This window comes from Canis lupus, chromosome 22 (assembly GCF_003254725.2).
Source record: "Canis lupus dingo isolate Sandy chromosome 22, ASM325472v2, whole genome shotgun sequence".
Classification (NCBI taxonomy): domain Eukaryota; kingdom Metazoa; phylum Chordata; class Mammalia; order Carnivora; family Canidae; genus Canis; species Canis lupus.
The window spans coordinates 15,680,779-15,702,195 of NC_064264.1; the positions used below are offsets into that span (position 1 = coordinate 15,680,779).

At 35.8% G+C, this 21,417-nt stretch overlaps 1 protein-coding gene across 19 annotated transcripts in view; it reads right to left on the minus strand.

Moving 5' to 3' along the window:
* The window catches only part of DIAPH3 (diaphanous related formin 3), a 506,600-nt gene that overhangs the window by 145,417 nt on the left and 339,766 nt on the right, over nucleotides 1–21,417 (minus strand). For 17 of the 19 annotated variants that reach the window (XR_007405049.1, XR_007405048.1, XR_007405050.1 and 14 more), the window contains one exon: nucleotides 18,511–18,646. Coding sequence is in view for 13 of the 19 variants with exons in the window: in XM_049099479.1 (XP_048955436.1) it covers nucleotides 18,511–18,646 (136 nt within the window). In the remaining 6 variants the exon portion in view is untranslated. Of the gene's footprint in view, nucleotides 1–18,510; nucleotides 18,647–21,417 lie in introns of those variants that run through there. The other 2 variants (XM_049099487.1, XM_049099486.1) reach the window with 1 other exon arrangement.

A 21,417-nucleotide genomic window follows, 5' to 3' on the forward strand; every position in this document is an offset into this window, starting at 1 on the left:
AGGGAAAACTAGCTTGAGTTACTCTTGCTCCTACCCAATCACTGAGACAAGGTAACTCGGGTGTTCTATAGATATCTCAAAGGTTAGCATCTACAAAATGGAATTCACCACCATTTTCCCCCAAATTCCACTTCCTCCTATATTTCTTATCTCAGTGAATGGTTATCACCTATTCAAGCAGAGGAAACTGTCAAAGGCAAATATGTACAGAAGGATCTCTGTATTTCAAAGCACTGAGTTCCCACTCACTTTTCTTTCTGGGGAAATATCCGATAGGATTCTTATATAACCTATTACTACTTACAAATCCTCATCAATGAAAAACAGTAGAAAACTAGTATATATCACTTATCTGAAAAGTTACAGATCTACTGGTGAGCTCTTAGTAGTGCAAGGTTTCTTTCTTTAGTGCCACATTCTTCCATTCAAGTTCTTGACACTAATTTTGGCCACCATTTAATGTATTATACAATTTCTTCTTTAAACACTTTGTAATATTCCTAACATGCAGTTACAGAATGATTAATTTTCCTCTCCAGGAAGCTGAAATAAAGAAATATTCCTCCAGTAAGGAAACTCTGGAAAACAACTGTATTAACTTAAGGATGCCTCAGCCTGAAGACAATATACAGTTTGTAGGTTGCCAGGAAACAAAATGGTTGCCATTCACAATACATTCTGTAGAGTCTATTATCTTCAGGTGGCTCCTGTCTCTGGGTGAGCTCTATCAAATATTGCCTTTAAACTCACCTGGACAAGTGAAATACATCCAGTGCACAAAGGAGAATAAATGAAAGTTTTAGATTATGAACGTGTGAAAGAAGTGCAAGACTCAAGACTCTTCAGGCTGAAGGAAATAAGGCAATGAAATAACTTCATGGTGTTTGGGTTATTATATTTATATCTCTTCATCTTCATTCAGCACGAGACAGTAGACAGGCTGACATTTTAATGAAAAATTGAGACTAACTTATGGAAAGAATTATCTGGAAAAAAATTGTTAACACAGGAAGCAAAGCGCCAAGGGAAATGGTGTTTTTTCCTTTATCTCAAATATAAGGAGATATTCTCTTCCGTTCCAAGGGGTTCAGGTAGTGATGAGACATACAGCTATAAGTACATAGGGACAATTCTGTATTCCTTAATATATTTATCTAAGCTGTGGGTCCTATTTTCATCCTCATGCCAGCCATCTTGTGACCACATGTGTACATATTAATGCTTCCACTATAGAGTATGTGCATCAATAAGAGAAGTTGAAATTACATTAGTTAATTTGCTACATCATTAACAGCTGTGGTAAAAAGTCCAAAGAGAAAGGAGATTGAAACTAGCTAAAATGAGTGGTTTGTATTGTAAGTGAATCCAAATTATCTATGTCCCCTAGTCCTGCGGATAACTGAGAGTCAGCTGTGCACACATCTGTGGGTGTTTATAAACATTTACCATCTGTGAGAAGCTTATGGGTTGTAAATGGTGGGCTAATTAGTTGAAATGCTAGTCATTCCTAATGACAGTTGTTATGGATAAAGGTTTTACCCAGGTTAAATTGATCTCAGAACCCTGTTGATCACTGGAGGCCACTCTACCTTTTATTACAAGACTAAGGAGCTACACTATGCTGTATAAGTCGCACATTAAAGATGCATTATAACTAGATCAGGCTGCTAGTTTATGCATGTTAATGAGCTCTGCTCTTAATAGACTGAAGTGCTGATTGAGTATTTGTCAGGGAAAATGAGAAGTTGTCAGTCTGTAAAAAAGGTCAGCCAATTCTGTAATATATAACATTTTCATTTCTGTTCTACATGTATACTAAACACATTCCATTCAGAAAATTAGGAAACCATGGATAACACACTAGTAATTGACAAAAGCAGAATTCATTTATGAAAGGGTTTGTCCTTCTACATACCTGCATACATATGCATTTGCCTAAGTTCCCCAAATTAGCAACTTCTTCTAAACCCATGTCTCCCTTTTTTACTAATCAAAACTGGGGCGAACACATTATACTCTAAACAGGTACTTTCAAATAAAATTGTCCTATAACCAAATGGAAAGCAAAACCAAAGAAAAAAAATACTGCATGGAGAGAGAGACTCTTATTTACAGCTAAATGAAAAGTGTCTTATAACAGACTCTGAATTTAATAGAGGATAAGTTGTAGAATGAGTGGGTGGAGGGCCTGGACAAATTTTGACTGCTCAGGCATGTTTTGATTTAAAAATTGACTTACAGAGTATAGATAGAATTTGCAAGGTTACAAGGAACCTTCTTTGATAGAGAAGGAGATTTATATTCTGGGAAGCTAACTGGCCTTCTTACTATCACTTAGCTACTGGTAGAGCCAGGGCTGGAATACTGGTCACCCCAACCCCTAGGCTGGAGCACTCAACAGTACAGGACACCGCTTGCATTCTAAGAGAATAACAACACTGTCCATAGGATCAGAACTGTGGCAAAGGAAAAAAAAAAACAAAACTGCCCTATCTAAAATGTTACTCCTTTATACACTTCCTATCCCTCATCCCTACTTTATCTTATCCTGCTTAGAGCTTACTGACTTCTAACACTATATATCTTAAATGTTGTCTGTCTTCTCCATCAGGATCCACAAGGGCAGGGCTATCTGCTTGGTTTGTTTCCTGCTATATCCCCAGGGCCTTGGAAAGTACCATAAAATGATATGTGCTCAACAAATATTTGTTGGAGAAAATCTTTTGATGGGAAGAATTTCTTTTCACCATTATAGTAACAGTTCTATTAATAAAGGAGGTACTCTGAGGCCAGTTTTTATAATTTGTTGCTAGAAATTTTAAATTACAAGAGCAAATCATACAGGAGGCCTTGGGAATGTCTTTTGGAATGCTAGGCAAGGCATGATCAATGCTTTTTAACATTCACAAAAAACGAACTAAAACAGTGTCACATAGGACAGAAAGATAAATGTGAAAGCAAACTTTAATGATGAAAATCCCAGTGTCGGGATCCCTGGGTGGCGCAGCGGTTTGGCGCCTGCCTTTGGCCCAGGGCGCGATCCTGGAGACCCGGGATCGAATCCCACATCGGGCTCCCTGCATGGAGCCTGCTTCTCCCTCTGCCTATGTCTCTGCCTCTCTCTCTCTCTCTGTGTGACTATCATGAATAAATAAATAAAAAAAAAAAAAAAAAAAAAAAAAAAGAAAATCCCAGTGTCTTGGAACTGAATGCCTGTGCTGGTTTCCGCTGAAGAGGAAGGAGTGGGATTGCCCCTCTTTCCTCCGAGGGGATAATGGGATACATTGTTTTACCTGACACACATTCAAACCTCAGTTGGCAGGCAGCTCCATAAGAGGATCACCCCCAGTTTACCCTCAGGAGTGAACATGATTTGTTTTCAAATGTTCTTGGTTGGTGTAGCTACAAACAGATGCCCAAACTGTCTTTGTTAACTAAGAAGTTCGTTTTCCTCTTCTAGGAAAGAAGTTAGCATTTATGTGCAGTTATATTTCATACCCTATGCCAGGCCCTTTCAGGTGAAATTACACCCAAGATAAAAAGGTTTTAAATTAGAGAGGTAAAATCCACATATCCTGAAGCTCATCTAGGTACCACCTACCCTGTCATGAAAGCTTTTCCCTGGGTCCTCACACTTTTTCAGCTACAAAGCCCTCTTGGTACCACTTTAAACCGTCTTTCAAATCCACCCTGTCTTCTCTTTCTCAGTACATCCTAGTTCAGGTTGTTGGCATTTAGCTCCTAAAAAATTGCAACAGTGTCTTAACTGGTCTCACTCTTTCTACTTAAGCCACATCCTCTAAACCTTCTGCATGCATTGTTGCCACCAGAGCCATCTCTCTAAAAGAAGACCCTATCACTGCTCTGCTCAATGCCCTTGGAAAGTGCCTACAGGATAAAGCAAAACTCTAAAGCATAGTATGCTATCCTGATTTCTACTTTAGCCTGTAGCCGCTCCCTACAGCTCTACCCAAAAAGCATTTCAGGCCCGCTACATTATTTGTTGCTGTCCAAATATGAATTTCATGCCTCTGTGTCTTAATTTACACAGCCCAGTGGATTTCCAGACTTGGAAGTCCTGGCTCATTTTACTGTGTCCATTTGGTACCCACCTAATTCAAGATTCTGCATTTCAAAGGACTGCATTTCAAAATAGAAGTCTGGGCATGACTGCTCAAATGCCAACCCACCTTCCCCAGCTCTACCCTAATGTGGAAGCCAGGACTATTCACTATATTGGAACTATTCACATAAGAGAGAACGCATATCACATCCTTGGGTTGTATGTAAATGGAAAACAAGCCCGCATCTGCTGGGAGAGAAACTGGGAAGGGAGGTTTCCTGCAGTGTAGGAATCCCGTGCACTGCTCCCAGTTCCAGGAGGAAATGGGGCTCACAGAGTAGTATTTCACATGGAATCACAGGGAGTGGAATCCAAGAATGGAAGCACCTCGTGTCCAACGTGGGGAACTGGGAGAGGGCAGATCCATTGATGCACCGTGCAGATGCATCATGCACTCCAGAGAAGTGGCCTACAGAAGTCCTCACAGATGAATGACTTCTAGGGGCACTGGCTGGGGAGAAAAAGAAGTGAGCAGATAGAAAGAACAAGTCCACGTGAAGAACATGGAGACATCTCTGAGAATCACCAATATTAGGGAGTGGAGGAGGCATCTAAGAGCAGCCAAACAGATCGCCTGGATTACCCCTTAAGAGGAAAAGAGACATCACCCTTCCCAAAAGAAGACACAAAAAAAGTATGTCAAGGTAGGGAGGCTGGTTTGGGCCCAGACAGAACTGAATCAAGAAGAGTGTCCACCTGTAGAAGGGCATGCAAGCTGGCTTTCGAGCTTGGAATCTGTTTTAGAGAGGACAGCAAGACGAGAGCATGGAAGGGTATTTCAAACAAGAATAACTGAATCTGATGCTGGAATCACTGAGCTGAAACACATATACAGAGAGAAATGACTAAGCTGTTTGCCATCATGCGGGCAGATGTTTCAGAGTCAGAAATTAAACTTCATTTATAACACCTTATATCTTTGCACATCTGAGTTTGTTCTCCTGACAGTGAAATACCTATTTGTTACTGATACCATAAGGAGCACCTAAAACAAACTGGACAGATGCCATATCTCATCCTAGAGTTGGGCCAAGTACACTATTAAGTGGCCAGCTCAATTACAATGTGGACAACTGAGGAATTTCCGCTTCACAGACGTGAATTCCATAAATATTTTAACAGTACTTATTAAACACCTGCTACAGAAAGATACTACATTAGAAACAGCAGCTCACTTTAAAAGGTTATTTTTTTAAAGACATGGCTAATTTTGTATAAAAGAGTCTTATTTTCGTAAGATTAATTGAGAAATAATATTATGTTTGATTTTCATGTTTAAAGAAGCAAATCTTTTATAGCCAAATTAGAACATTAGCTGAAATATCATGTAAAGTAACTATAATAAATGCTTCAAGTCACTTTCCTCTTTTCTTGTATTTTATAAAAGATAAATATCATCTAATTAATGAATTTAGCTAAACCTTTATTTCACAGAGGCCTCTGAAAAGTTTCTAGGAGGAATACACCAAATTCTTAAGACGTTTTATTTCTGTTTTCAGTATTAACTGTGCTTAAATGGGAGCAGGCTAAAAGCACGTGCGCACATTCAAGCCTAGCCTAGCTAAGTCGTAATACTCCGATGGAAATTTTTATACCTCCAAGAGTTCCTAAGATTCTACATTGCTAAACACTACTGGAGATAATTTTCATTTCTTACCTTCCCCTTTTTAGAGTTGATGAATGGCTACTTGGTTGGTATTCCGTTTCTATTGTATTCAAGTGTAATGCTTTAGAAATAAGATGGTCCAAACATAAAATGGAAATTTTCTCATGGGGGGAGTGGAAAGATCTGAAAAACAGTACTTCTTCCCAAGCTTTCCCACACCACAAGTAAATCAGGCAGTTCTGAACAGAGCTCAGCATCATTTGGGCTCTCCTAATTTTCCAAGTGGAGCAAGAACCGTTTTTAAACTCTCCATTATGCCTCCAAATGTAACACGGAGACATTTTACATTCAGTCTCAGCAGATACCATGATTTAGGAAATGGCATTTCCTCAGATTGCAATGCTGTGTGTCTTAAAAGTGTCAAAATCTGAGTCAATCAGAACACAGTATAACCCAAATGCCATGTTGCCTTAGACCACATTCCTTTAGAATCCCATGGGTAAAGGTCCCTAAAAAGGTTGCAGGGTCTTTTTGCAAGAATGAAAGGTATTTCTAATGATCATAAATGATATTTTCCTCTACCAAAGTTGAAATAAGAGTATAATCAACAGAGGTACAGCAAAGTGGCAGGATTATCTTTTTTTTTTTTTTGGTATGATAATTAAAATATTTAGTAATTTATTTTTTGACTGATTTAATATTTAATAAAAACACTCCACACATTCAAGAAATAATACCAAGTGACTACCAAAAGACATTACACTTTTTTGAAAAATCAACATTGTTCTATAATAAATATTAAACTACATCAAGGCGGGCACCTAGGTGGCTCAGTAGTTGAGAGTCTGCCTTTGGCTCAGGTCGTGATCTGGGGTCCTGAGATGGAGTTCTGCATCAGGCTCCCTGCGGGGAACCTGCCCTTCCCTCTGCCTAGGTCTCTACCTCTCTCTCTCATGAATAAATAAATAAAAATCTTAAAAAAAAAAAAAACTGCATAAAGGCAAAGTATAACAAAACAAAAAATCCCTTTTATTGATATATGACTACAAAGGCAAATACAATCTAATGAGCATTAAGACTATCCACTAGAAACAAGAGATCATAATTGCAATTCAGCAGCAGAATCAATACTTATAAAATATACCTGAAGTACAATAAAAAGACTGCCTTTCTCTTAAGTCTTGTCTTTGGAATTAAGATCATCCCTTTTGTTCACCAACCTTTTTGACTTCACAACATTTGAGGGCTACTTTGCAGTTAAAAAGAGGAACCGTTACACATTTAGAATCTTAGAACTAATGGCAAGTCAGAGAATCAAAGTCAGGATGACTTTGGGGGGAAAACTATCCAGCTTCTAAAGGCACTGAACCTTCACACAACACTTACAAGTTCCTGATGGAGCCTCTAACTCAACACTAATTTGACAAAAAAATGTTTCGACTTTGCAAGAGTTACTGCATGGATAGTACTACAAGTTTAAAAATAAACCTTCAAAGGATTGTACTGAACTGAAATTACTGTCACCTTTAACCATTAATGATAATTATTGGTGGAAGTTCTACGGTGACAGTTCATTCTACCCAGGCAATGGTCTCCCAAGAATTGCTTGTTCCAAAAACAGTCAGTCATGTGTTTTCTATTATTACACTACTCTGTCAAATTCTTCCTGCCTTGGGGCATCCTAGCTTGTGGTAAGGCTGCCCTCAATGTTAACTCTGTTAATATTATGCTGCTTCTAATTTTCTTGAGGAACACTAGATATCTGAGGAAGGAAGCTATCCAGGAAACAATATTTTAAAATCATATTACAAAATAACATCTTATTTCATCTAAACATTAATGCCTATTTATACCATTTTCAAGTAACACATAAATATTCAGTATCTCTGCTTAATTTTCCCCATCTGCCCTAGGATTTTTTAAATTCATCATCAAAAGTGAAATACTACTGAGGTCCTTTTTTAAAATGGCAAGATAATCACTTTAGACTTAGCAACCTTCATGTCCAAGTTCAGCAACCACTGAATGGATTTCCTTCAACCTTAAGAATTTAATGTCAAAATGACCAAAAATAGGAAGAGAAAAGAGACAGCCTATTAATAAAGAAATAAAAACCTGGCTTCCCCTATGACCTTCTGACACATTGATATTTTCATCTCAAAAGATATACAAACAATAGTACAGCAATACTGGGGACTATGAGCTGGGATAAAAGGATAACAGCACAATAGTTGTGCTGGATTGGTAACTTGAACAATTGGCAGTCCAGATGCTTGCTAGCATTTCAAAAGTTCAACTGCACAACTTTTCATTTTAAATTAATAGAATCTAAAAATCACATGATTCTCTTTCTGTGCTGAAAGATTTACTTTTCCCTAACAATCGCCATTAATTTTTATCAATATTTTTGTTTACTTAACTACAAGATCCTCATTTTCTTACACATATTGGCCATTTAGCAAATGCATGCTTTTGGATACAGGAGGACGAAAAAAGTTAATGGAGTAGTTTTTTTGCCCCCCCCCCCCCATATTGTGCCATAAAAATAAAAGAATAGTCTCTATAGATTATTAATCAGTATCAGGAGCTGACAAACTTTTTCTGTAAAACACAAGATAGCAAATATTTTAGGCTTTCTGGGACATACGCACTGTGTTCCATTGCTCAACTCTCCACCTGCAGCACCAAGGCTGTCAAAGACAATATGTGAAGGAGTGAGTGTGGCTATCTTCCCATAAAATTTTATTTATAAAAACAGGCACAGGCTAATAGGGCTCAAGGTTCTGTAGTTTGATGTGTATTTTTACTTTACACATAAATAACAACATGCTAAACTGAACACAAAAATGAAGAGATGTCATTTGACCAGTTACATTTTTATCAACTATTTGACAAATCTTATGCATGTCTTCTGTGGTATTTACTTGCCCACACCATGGGCTAGGTCCTATGAGATAAAGAATGCTGAAGGCCAAGTTCTTGAAAAATGTACAATCTATTAGAAGCATGGGACTAAGCAAATGAAATGAGTATAAGCAAACAGTCCATACACTAAGTTTTGTGGCAAGGCTATAATGGTTTACAAAAAAAGATTGTCTATTATCAAGGACAGATATTCAGAGAAGACATTTTAGAGAATGCCCAAATTAAAACAAACAAGATTTTGTTTGATTCAGTTAAGAATTAGAGGGAAGGTATTTATGGCAAGGACGACACCAGAAATAAGCTCAGAGAAGTAGGAATGAGTGTACCTGAGGCAGAGTGGATGCTATAACCAGTTCAACAGAAGACAGAACAGGCATTGAGAAGTACATATTCAGTCTCTTATCCACCAACTCTACAATCAGATGTTTTAGAATCTGTTTTGCAGACTGTAGGAAGGTCAAGAACATGCATACGCTGTAAAATAACAACATATCCAGAATAACCTAGGGCAATATCCTCTAATTAAACTCATTATATTTCTGCTTCGATGGGGACTCCTCTCAGTTCAGGCCAGGTTTGGCATCGAATGAGCTTAGACACTGAAGTTACTTAAAAATTTCTGGTTTTCAGGGCATTTTTTAGTTTTGAGTTGCAAAGGGGTTGCAGACACAGAATGGATTCAGCTGCCCCAAGCCCTAAGCAATCCAGTTTCTTTTACAATTTTGTCTGACTGGTCATTATTAGCTTTTTGATTGGTGCCAATATGTAACAGGCTTCAAGGGTGGCATACATTTTACCTCTTTTTCAACTGGGATAGAATTTTTTTTTCTTTTTTTTTTTTTTTTGAAGTGCTGAACTGGACTCTACGCAGGCACCAATCAAGTTCAAAAGTTGCTCTCTCTGGATGTCTGTGTTTCTACAGGGTAAATGTTAAATAAAGACATATACACAATACATGAAGAGTATGCATTAGGTAATAGGAGTGGGATAAGTTTCTTAAAAAATGGAGAGATCTATGATTACGTCTGAAATTAAGACAATACTCACAGTCTGTCTCTGAAATTAAAAAAAAAAAAAACTTCAAATACAAATACTACTTTTACTCAGAATTGGTAATGTGACATAGGAGAGCTCATCATGATAATGGCCCACTGGTTTGGAAAGTATACACCATGTAAGAAAGGGTTGGGAGGGAACGTTACCCAAGGAGTAGTCAATGTTACATGCACAAAATATGCACCATGATTGTAGCTTATGTTGTTGAAGTTATAATGTTCTCCATGTGGTACAAAGATTAAGATTGCTAGGATTTCTGCCCTCGAATATGAACCCAGGGTGAATCTGGGCTTGGTAAGAGAAAAGTCATAACTAAGTGATATGTGTAAACAGTTTTCTTTGGTAAAATTCTTAGAAGCAACCCATGCAATGCTATAAAGATCAAAATTATTTTGCTCCCCAAAATGTTTAGCATAATTAGCATTTAATCTTGCATTATGAAATGAATTTAAACAACAACAAAAATTGGGAGTCATTTTTTACTCGGCATATAGCAAATATTACAAAATACTCAGAAGGGCAATGAAAGCCATTTTCAAAATGATTCTTAAATGTTGGATGAACCGTAAGCCAATTACTATGAGGATGCATCCTAAAGATGTTTAATAAAGAATGACACACACAACTCAGGAAAAAAAAATCACAGTTTCAAGATATGTTGTGCTAGGGGAGTCTGAGAGCCTCCTCTCCATATTTTTCTCCTAAAAGGCTTTTTGTAAAGAGACAGAGGATGGTATGTGGGCGTTGCATGGCCATACAGACATGTATCAGTGCACAAAAAGGCTGGACTCTGAATGAGTTTTCACAATGAAACTGTGTTATTCTAGTGAAAGAGATTCCTGCACACAAATGAAAACATATAGGACTATTAGCAATATTTGGGCACCCCGGGTGGCTCAGCGGTTTAGCGCCTGCTTTCAGCCCAGGGCCTAATCCTGGAGTCCCAGGATGGAGTCCTATGTCGGGCTCCCAGCATGGAGCCTGCTTCTCCCTCTGCCTGTGTCTCTGACTCTTTCTCTCTCTCAAGAATAAATAAGTAAAAAAATCTTAAAACAAAACAAAACAAAACAAAACTATTAGCAATATTCTTGGGAAAACTTCCCACGAATTGTCCTCGATACTATTCATAGATTATTGGTCTCCTAATACTGTTAGAAAATAAATTGTTAAATGGTAGATCTGGTGGTGGGGGTGAGGGTGCCTAAGGGCATTTGTTCTCAAATAAAGCACACCAAGGTATTTGTGCCCCTTCCAAAAACTACTATCCTACAAGATTCCCTGGTTCTTTCACTTCTAACTTGGGTCAAGTAATGAAAATACTAGAGACGTTTCTACCCCCTTCAGAACCATTGAGCTCTGACTACTCGGTTGGGCCCAGAACTCTTCAGACCATCAAAAAACCCTTCTACAGAGGGGAAGAGTGGTACTGATGTTACTCCCCTCATGGTTCTGGGCACTGGGATAATCTAATGCTTGAAAAATCAGAATTAAAGTAGAATCTGAACCAGAGTAGAAAAGTCTTCCTAATTTGACAATCCTCCTCAAACTTCCCAACGCAAAGGAAGAGGGTATCCATGGTTTAAAATCATCGACTATGTTACCAAAGATGGAGCCTGTCCCTCTTCACCCAAGGTTTCCAGAGAAGATAATTCTCAACCTCCATACATAGGTATAGTCTAGTACTCGTTATTAATTACGAAAATTCGTTTTGGTCCCCTTTTCCTGCACTATGGTTAGAGCATCAGTGTTACAAGCATAATAGCAGAATAGTTTAAAATATGTCCTCTCGTCAGAAAATCTGGCTTCTGTGCTTGTTAAATCTGTGATCACATACGACGACCTTAAGCGACCTTTGATAAAAATGGTTTCATAAATTTGCTGTAAGTGTTACATGCAATAAGAGACACACAGAACCTGGCAAATAATATGTGATTAATAAATGTTGGCAGAAGAGGGCGTGGCTATTATTACTGCCCCATAAAAGATGAGGGTAAGAGAAATATATCAAAGCCAGTGTAATTTTGTTATATTTTTCTAAATAGAGAAATGATTAAAACCATTGGCCTATTTATATGTATCAATTTCCAAACATGCTAGAAAGCTAAAAGCACCACTGAACAAAACTAGAATACACCATTATGGAAAATAATCTAAGTTTTATGATATCTGCAGAGGACAGGGTAATTGTCAAAGCCTTTATGAAAGCAAGTACACACATTAATTGCCTATCTGTAGAGATTGGCAGAGACATTCCCAAGTAGTATTTATGTAATATGCATTTCCTCTAAAATGGAGGCCTAATTGCTTAGTTATTCTAAATTGCAGAATGGAAAACAAAGGAGCCGTTTTGGCCATGTGGGTAAACAACAGATTTCTAAAAGCTAATTATCTCTTTATTTAATAGACTGAAGTTGTACCAAATGAGACATTTAAGTCTAATAAATAATAAACAAATTGTAACCTAAAGACTGAAATATAGGAGCTGCTCATATAGTTTTTATTGCTCCATTAAATAAGCTCTTATTTACTTCCCTCACAAAACATAATTATACAACACTGGGTCCATTTCAAGGCCATTCTGATGTGCTATTTAAAAATTATGTGAATCAACTTACATACTCAGGAAGTCTTAAAGCATAATATTTGAATTCTATTATCAAATGCCCTATTCGTTTCCATGATTAAGAAACAGAAATGCAGTCTCGAAAAACTTGCACATAATCACATAAGATTGCTATTACTATTTGTCTTACTAGAAATGATTACACATAAGGATAGCTGTGCACTTCAAACAAATAAATACTAGTGTCTATACATTCTAGTTTTTACATCGGATATTTAATACTTTGGATATTTTCTCAATTAAAATGATTCAAATTTAAACACCAATCCCAGAAAACATATTCAAAATTCACATACTGATTAAATGAAGACATCATGAAAATAGTTAATTTCTTTGTTTGTTTAATGTCATAACAAATCATTCGACAGAAATAACCAAAACTGTATGTGTGAATATTTAAGAGACCTCCAGGCTCATCGTTTTTAAAGAAAACAAAACTGAGAAAAATGACCTTTTAAAGCTGTAATACGACAATACGAGATTCTCTGCTTGCTTAGTTTTGCTGCTCAAAAGGATTTTCAATGCTTCATTTTTCTTCCTAGGGAAATTTAGCCCACTATTCTACTTTTATGTTCATTCTATTAACAAAAATCACATCCTGAAATGATAGTGATAATAAATAGTAGACTTGAAAATAGTTACCTGCTCTTTTGCCAAGGGCAAGTAATGATTTATGGCGGATAAGAAAGAGTAGAGATTTAATTTACTCTACTACCTCAGGTGGTGATAGAAGAATTTGTACATCTGTGAAAAACACAGTTCTTATTTGCATGGTAAAAATACTAAAGTCATGAAAATATATGGAAGGAAGCTCCCTGTGGGTTTATGACGGGGTTATGTGAACATTTTTCTCTCCCTCTATCATTCAGGGCTGCATGCCCTACATACAAAAATAAGATAAAACAAAAAGTTCCTGGTCTGGAGAGGTGACAAAGCACTAATGTAATTCAACAGTTTGCCTGTCTATGTTTCTTTTTAAGATTAGGAAAGCCAGGCTTACAACTTCTACAAAGATTGAAGTAGTACTATGTTCTGTACTAAAATAGAACACTCATAAGGAAAAATAATATAAACTTTTAGCTCACAATAAGACATTTAGAAAATAAACCATATTAGCATACATAGCATAGGATATGAACATGAACCTGGTCATTTCTTTTATCAATTTCTAAGGAATTTTAGAATCAATATTTTAAATTAGCAAGTTCCAAATACATTAATATTCTTAGATCTCTAAGACCAAATTTTATCACCACTACCCACCATGCCAGCCAGTCTCCATTTCAATCTCTTTGTCCTGCCTTGTTTTAGTTTATCTAACTGATTATAACCTGAAATTATCTTATATATGTGGTTGTCTGGTTGACTTTTAGAATTACAAATTTCATTTCACCAGGGACTTTATTTATCCTTATTTACCAGCATAATCCCAGCAAATAAATACAAAAACCATTTCTTGTTAAATAAAAGTGACCTGTTAAATTCTTTTTCTATACCAATGAAGTAGAAAACAGTAGAACTTACATTTTTCATGATACAATGTTTTAAGATAGTATTTGTCAAGTATAGGAAATGCATAAAATCCAGTGTATCTGTTGAGTGTCAAAAACTGATACTTTGCATAAGAATATTTTCCGTAATTGTTAATTAGATATAATACTTTATTGACTTCTACTTCAAAAAGCCTCCAAATGTTATGAAAATTATAATTTGACAAAAGCATATTCTACATCTAATATGGAAAGGAAAAGGTGATTGCATATGTGTACTATTTTTAAATGTAAAAAAGGTAACATATTTGATACTTACATGACTAACTTAGCTATAACAGCTATATTAAGAGACTGAATATTTTGTTCTTCTCTATTAGCAATCTTCCGATGTTTAAAGGTAAACTAAAGACCCTTATTATGATTATTTGAAATAATCATTTATTGGGGTTTTAGAAGAGATATTTCACTTTGGTAAGAATATTACATGTTTAGGTGCTCTGAAATTTGGAATACATTTCTAGATTCCTTAAAATTCCATAGGCTACAGGAAAAAAAGAAATTCAAAGTTGATTTCCAAAATTTTCAAGTGTTTTCAAAAGTATCTTCCTACATGAGAGCTTTCTTTTATAATCAAAAGACTTCCTGATTAAATCTATTAAAATATTCACATGAGTATTTAAAGATCTATTTTCTTAAATTATTTATTTAATATAATTTACTCTGACTATCCTTGGAAGAACACTGTCTGGGGAAATGTCAAAATTTCTTGGCACATATGAACCTTAGCATATTAAGGTTTTGAGGGAACTTTTATCAAGCGAGAGCCCTATACTTCAGACCCAGATCCTGTTCAGGAAGATAGAGTATAAAGTTTTATAAAGTAATTCAATAGGTCAAATAAGATAAGCTCTGTGATTTACAAAAGATGCAAAAGAAAACTTTATTTAAAATAATTCATATCTCCTTTAACAATTAAGAATAGAAAAATACTGTCCTCTTGAGAATGCACACTGCTGTACCCTCTGTAGAAAACAGTATGGAGGTTCCTCAGAAAGTTAAAAATAGAACTATTCTATGATCTGATCCAGGCCTCTCACTACTGGGTAATTATCCAAAAAATGCAAAAACACTAATTCAAAGGGATACATACATACCTTTTTACTGCAGCATATTTACAATAGCCTAACTATGAAAGCAGCTCAAGGGTCCATCGACAGATGAATGGATAAAAAAGAGGTGGTGTGTGTGTATATATATAAATATATACATATATGCCATATCTATATATATATGCCATATACATACATACATATACAACGGAATATTATTTAGCCATAAGATCGGGCCATATGCAAGGACATGGATGAAGCCAGAGAGTATAATGCTAAGTGAAATTAAAGAAGCAACAACAAAAAAATGAGCAAAGGAAAGAGAAAGAGAGACAGACAGACAAATGGAGATAGGCAAACCAAGAAACTCTTCACTACAGAAAACAAACTGATGGTTACCAGAGGGGAGCGTGGTGGGGGATGGGCGAATAGGCAAGGAGGATTAAGGAGGGCACTTGTCCTGAAGAGCACTGGGTGTTGCATGGAATTGTTCAATCACATATTGGACATCTGAAACTAATATAGCACTGTGTGTTAACTATATTAGAACGAAAAGAGAACTAATGTTCTCAACACAAAATTATCTATCTGAAACCAAAATAAACCAATTATTAACCATAACTGATGGGTAAGTATTAGAATAGTTTTAGTAAATTTCAGAAATAGATCTTAGTATATGAATGATTAAGTAAGAATTACAATTAAGTGGAGCAGAATTGTATTATGAATAACTGAAGCTAGAAAAAAATTGAAAATGGATATAAAATCCCTATAAAGATGACTTTCTAAACTTAAAGATGAGAAAAATCATGAAAGCAATAATTATAATAAAACATTTTTATATTTCAAGATATAAAAATACATAGTCAAGGTGAGAAAATAAAGTTAAAAGGTAAATATTGATGTTTAATGGGCTAAAATGTGTAAGTTAATAAAAAAAAGATTAAGACAACACAATGCACAAAGAAGAAAATATAAATGGACTAATAAACACTTGAAAAAATGTCCAACTTCATTAGTACTCAAAGGCAAATTAAGATAAAGCAACTTTCTAGTTTATTAACAAAAATCTTTAAAAATGAGAATATTCAACCAAAGCATGTTCATAAACCAATATGCAAAGTTGGTGAAATTAGAATAATATTTTTGCAAATCAATTTGACAACATGCATCAAAAAGTCTTAAAACTACTCTTTTCTAATAATAATTACAAATATGTCAACCATTTATGCAGAAGCGTATCACACTGAAAAGATGGAAATAACTATTGTTCTGTGATCTCATTATGAGTAATGCAATTAAATATGGCATATCTAGAGAAGGCAATGACACAGGTCTTGCAAATTACAAATTAAGAATCACAATAATAACAGGAAACATTCAGAAAGGTCAGGAGATAGTGCATATTCACTATCATGGCTATTATTAAAAGGTAGAAAAATTTAAAACTGAAAGAAAGATGTGTCAAAATATTACAAGTTACTTGTTTGGATAAGAGGATTATTGGTAATGGTCCTTTGATCTACTTTTTTTTTTTTTAAGATTTTATTTATTTGACAGAGTGCGAGCAAGCACAAGTAGGCAGAGAGGCAGGCAGAGGGAGAGAAAGAAGCAAGCTCCCCACTGAGCAGAGAGCCCCATGTGGGGCTCCATCCCAGGATTCTGGGACCATGACCTGAGCCAAAGGCAGAGGCTTAACTGACTGAACCACCCAAGAGCCTCTGATCAACTACTTTTTAGGTTTTTTCTGTAACATAACAGTATTGTTTTAAATTGGAAAAATCAAATGAACTTATTCTTACAAACAAAATGCCTTCAGGAGAAATGTAAATTTAAACAAACACATTATTGAGATTACATTGGATCTAACATTTTGTTAAAATTTTTGTTTCCTATCAGGTTTTAACTTTCCAGGTTGATAGAACACAGAATTGCTGAGCGGCTCTGTATGACAGACCAGAGGGTCTGGGCAAAACCCACAAACAAAACAGCCCACGTGCTATCAAGTAACTCATCCAGATGATTCTTTGGCCAATACTAAATGAATTAATGTTCAAATAAAAGAATGTTTGGTAAATTAGGCAGCAGTCAATTATTTTAAAACGATTTCCAGGAACATATTTTAAAAATCAATGTTAAACCTTTCTGATCTCTATTTTAGTTAACACTTTTCCTGAATTTCAAGTGTACTCTTCTAAACAAGAACCCGTGCTTAGATGATTATTTTTTTATTCCTGGAAGAAACATGTGTGATACATTAAGGTACTCAGTTTGCTTTATTAAAGATAAAATATGCCTCTAAAAGTGAAAGTAAAAAAGGCAAAGAAGGCATCTCTGTCTACCCCTGGGGGAACGTTAGGTGAATTTGCAGCCCTGAGTTGTAAACTATGGTAATTTAGCAGTGAAGTTGATGGATTTTAATTAAAGCCTTCTGCAATCCTTAGTGGCTTAGAGGTGGAAGAGCCAGAATTTTGAGGGAGTGAAAATGTAACTACAATTTACTTAATTCTTGCTTCTAAATTAGGTGGTGTCTTTAAGCTTTGGAATATATACATACATATCTTCGTAAAATTGTAATTTTTCTATTTTTTTCTTTTAATTTTTTTCCAAGAGCTTTTTATTAAAGAAAATTTCAAAATATATAAAATGTAGAGAATGGCATAGTGAACATACCCTTTCCTCCAAGCACCATCACTCAAGTTCAGCAATTATTATTTATAGCCAATTTTGTTTCATCTACACAACTGCCTATTTTCCTGGTCATGCTAGACTATGTTGATTGAAATCCCCGACATATTTTTGCCTGTAATATTTCAGGGTAAGTTTCTTTAAGATACTTTAAAATATATTCATGGCAACATTGTCATGTCTAAAGGGGAAAAAAAAGTATTCAAATTTTTCAGACTGCCTTTGTCTACGTTCATTTGGATTAGAATATACGTAAGTTCCGGGACACCTGGGTGGCTCAGCAGTTGAGCGTCTGCCTTTTCAGCTCAGGGCATGGTCCTGGTGTTCCAGGATCTAGTCCCACATTGGGCTCCCTGCATGGAGCCTGCTTCTCCCTCTGCCTATGTCTCTGTCTCTCTCTGTGTTTCTCATGAATAAACAAAATCTTAAAAAAAAAAAAAAAAAGAATATACGTAAGTTCCATTTATTGCAATTGGTTAAGTCTCTTCATATTCTTTCAATCAATACATTTCCCCTTCATCACTTTTTCCCTCCTTTAGAATATTTTGTTGAAAAAAACAAGGTACCTATCCAACAGAATTTCCCAGTTTTCTACAGTCATTAATTTACTGATTGACATAAACTATTACAGATTGGTTATTGAAGTAGCAGTCAAAACAGTGCAAATATATTGCTGCTACAAGAATAGACCAGGAGACCAACATTACCTACAACCAATGACCAGTTAGAATAAAAGCACTTGGTAGTAAACTAAAGGGGGAGAGCCATTAATAAAAGAAAAAGTTCATGGTTTAACTATACAAATAAATTTTCATATCTTCTTTTTTTCACAAAACTTTATTAAACTGCTAATCAACAGTACATATAGCAAATCTGACAGTACTCACCAGTCTTCATTTCTAACAAGCGCTTTTTCTTTTGTTGGCGTTCAAGTCTTTCTTTCTCTGCCAATTCTTTGGCTATTTGGGCACGTTTTTCCCTTTCCTCTGCTTCTCTTTTTTTGATGTTCTCCTTTCTTGCTTGCTGTTACAAACAAATTTAGGAAAATGATCGATTTCAACCACATTGATTCCATGAAGAAAATGAAAAATTATTAATCTGTAGAACTATGATTAAATATCTTTTAGATAATGGTTACTTCTAATATTAGTAACAGTCTTTTAAAAGATTAGCACAGGAACCCTTGTTAAATATGGATCTATAAATACAACTTATGTTTAAAGCACCTGCATCCTAGTGGAATCAACTAAGGGAGACAGAAACTAAAAATAAAAAAGCATTTAATTTACAAATCAAAACTGTTCCCTATATATATATTTCCAAAAGAGGGTCTAGCAAATGTATTAGAGCCTTCCATACATCCTCTGCTAGGCAAATCACTGAGTATCAGAAAAGCAAAGAAATGATAGCAAAGAGCTGAAATTTTGCAATGATTGTTTCCTATTACAGTCCATCATTTAACAATTCCTCTCACATGAAGACAAGTGTCATAGGATGACTAGAATATTCAGCATTTCAAAGCCAGACCTCTGACTTTTCCTCAAAACCAGTAATATGGGAACTATAGGGTCTTGATAGATATGCGATTTAATTCCTCCTTTGTAAGTTTTATACCAATCAAGAAGCACCTCTCACATGGCATTAATGGGAATTGACAGCCAGACAAGGATTTTTCTATGAGCCAACAAACAGCATAGCACATATTACAATCTCCTATAAAGACCATGTTCTCAGTATGAAGGAATGCAAACAGACGACCTAATTGCTTGTTTATCACTAATAATATTAAATAGAAAAGTGCATAACTAAACTTTAACAAGTAGGTGGCTTATGTAATTTTGGGGGGGAACTTTCTCTACTGTCATAGTCTTGTTTTTGTTAACCCTGGAGAGAGTGAATGGTCTTCATTAGAAATCAAATAGCGGGCAGCCCAGGTGGCTCAGCAGTTTAGCACCGCCTTCAGCCCAGGGTGTGACCCTGGAGACCCAGGATCGGGAGAGTCCCGCATCGGGCTCCCTGCATGGAGCCTGCTTCTTCTCTGCCTGTGTCCCTACCTTTCTCTGTCTCTCATGAATAAATAAAATCTTTAAAAAAAAGAAAAAAAAAAAAAAAAAAAAGAAAAAGAAATCAAATAGCAAAATTGAATTGACCAAACCAATGAGAAGTACATGGGAAAAAAGGAGGAACAAAAAGCCTAAAGTAGAAGCAATATTAATTAATCCATCCATCCATTCGTGCAATAAATACTAAGACACTGAATAGTATTATTCTAAGCATTTAACATATATATGCATGTGTGTGTATATATATATACACACATATATGACTTATATATGTATTTATGTATATATAGTTCTAAAACAAGTTTATATTCTGCATGACAGGGTGGGCCAGAAGGCAAAGACAGATGATAAATAAAAAGTTTGATAAACATTGTACCATGAAAAAAAGAAGTGGTGTGATAGACACTTGGGTAGTTACTTTACATTAAGGCTGTCAGATAAGGCCTCACTCACTGATTGATTTGAGCTGAATCTTCAATGTCAAAAAAGCTAACTCGGTGATAATCTGGAGGAAGAACAAACACAAAGGCTGTTGGTGAGTTTGAGAGAGAGAGGTGGCCAGTGTGGTGATATAAAGTGAAGTCAGGAGATATGCTGAAGCCTGTTCACTTAGGGTCTTCCAACCAAGATCAGGAGGTTGGATTTTCTTTTAAGGGACCTAGAAAACAATCAGATTTTCGAGCGAGTGTACAAGACCAAGCACTCTAAGACATAGTGCTAATTAAGCACTTATGTTTCAAACTATCTTTTTAAAGATACTTATATTATGAAAAGTCTTGGAAGACAGAGGTAGAGTCTCCCTCTTAAGCAAATGGATTTGTCCTCCGGCCAATATGTAAACCGGGGCAAAGGTCGGGCAGTCATTACCTCTTAAAAAAGATTAGGTTCAAGATTTCACTCCAGTTAATTCAAACCAGTGGGCATGTAGGTATTAAATCTGGCCTTCTTCACATTGTCCTGTAGGAATTTAGACTTAGGAATCTACAAAACAGTTTACTCTGGCTAGTGCTATTGCTGTAATAAATTCTTTGACTCCACAGTCTTGTGTCTTCTGCCAACATCCATGAAATGATGGCAGGCTAATAAGTAATAAGGTAAATACTCCTACTTCTCACAGTTCACAACATATATTAACACTATTACTGCTAAGCTACGAAATGCCAACTGCAGTAATAGGTGCTTTCCTATGCAATCTTCCCAATCCTCTAAATGGATTCTGCATTCTCCATTTGGCATGGAATGGTTCAATAGTTGCTCACTATAATGAGTGCAGGAAGAGGCAGAGGCAAGACGGGAAAGCTACCTGTAGTGTACATTCTTTCCACTATGTTGCTTCATACATATGAGGCCGTATGTTAAGCACCAACTATAAGACAATGACTATTATAAAAATCAACATAAGGAAAGTAGGAGAAGGCAGCCTAAAAGTAGAAAACAAGTGTGGTTTCAAAGACAAGTTGTGTATACGTATGTGTGTGTGTGTGCATGCGCATGAGTACCCGCACGTGTATAGGTAAGGGGGTTGGGGAAGACTGCATTGTGGTGGAGAAAAAGATGGGCAAAAATTCAGAAATCAAAACTCTATTTCTTGCTTGAGGGAAATGAATACGAGAAACCTGCACGAGATTTAAAAAAATCATGTAGCTTATTTATGAAACTTATTAAAGTAAAAAATTTTCTGATGTAAATTGTCTGCTTTAATGACTGGATGCATTTCAATGAGAACATTTA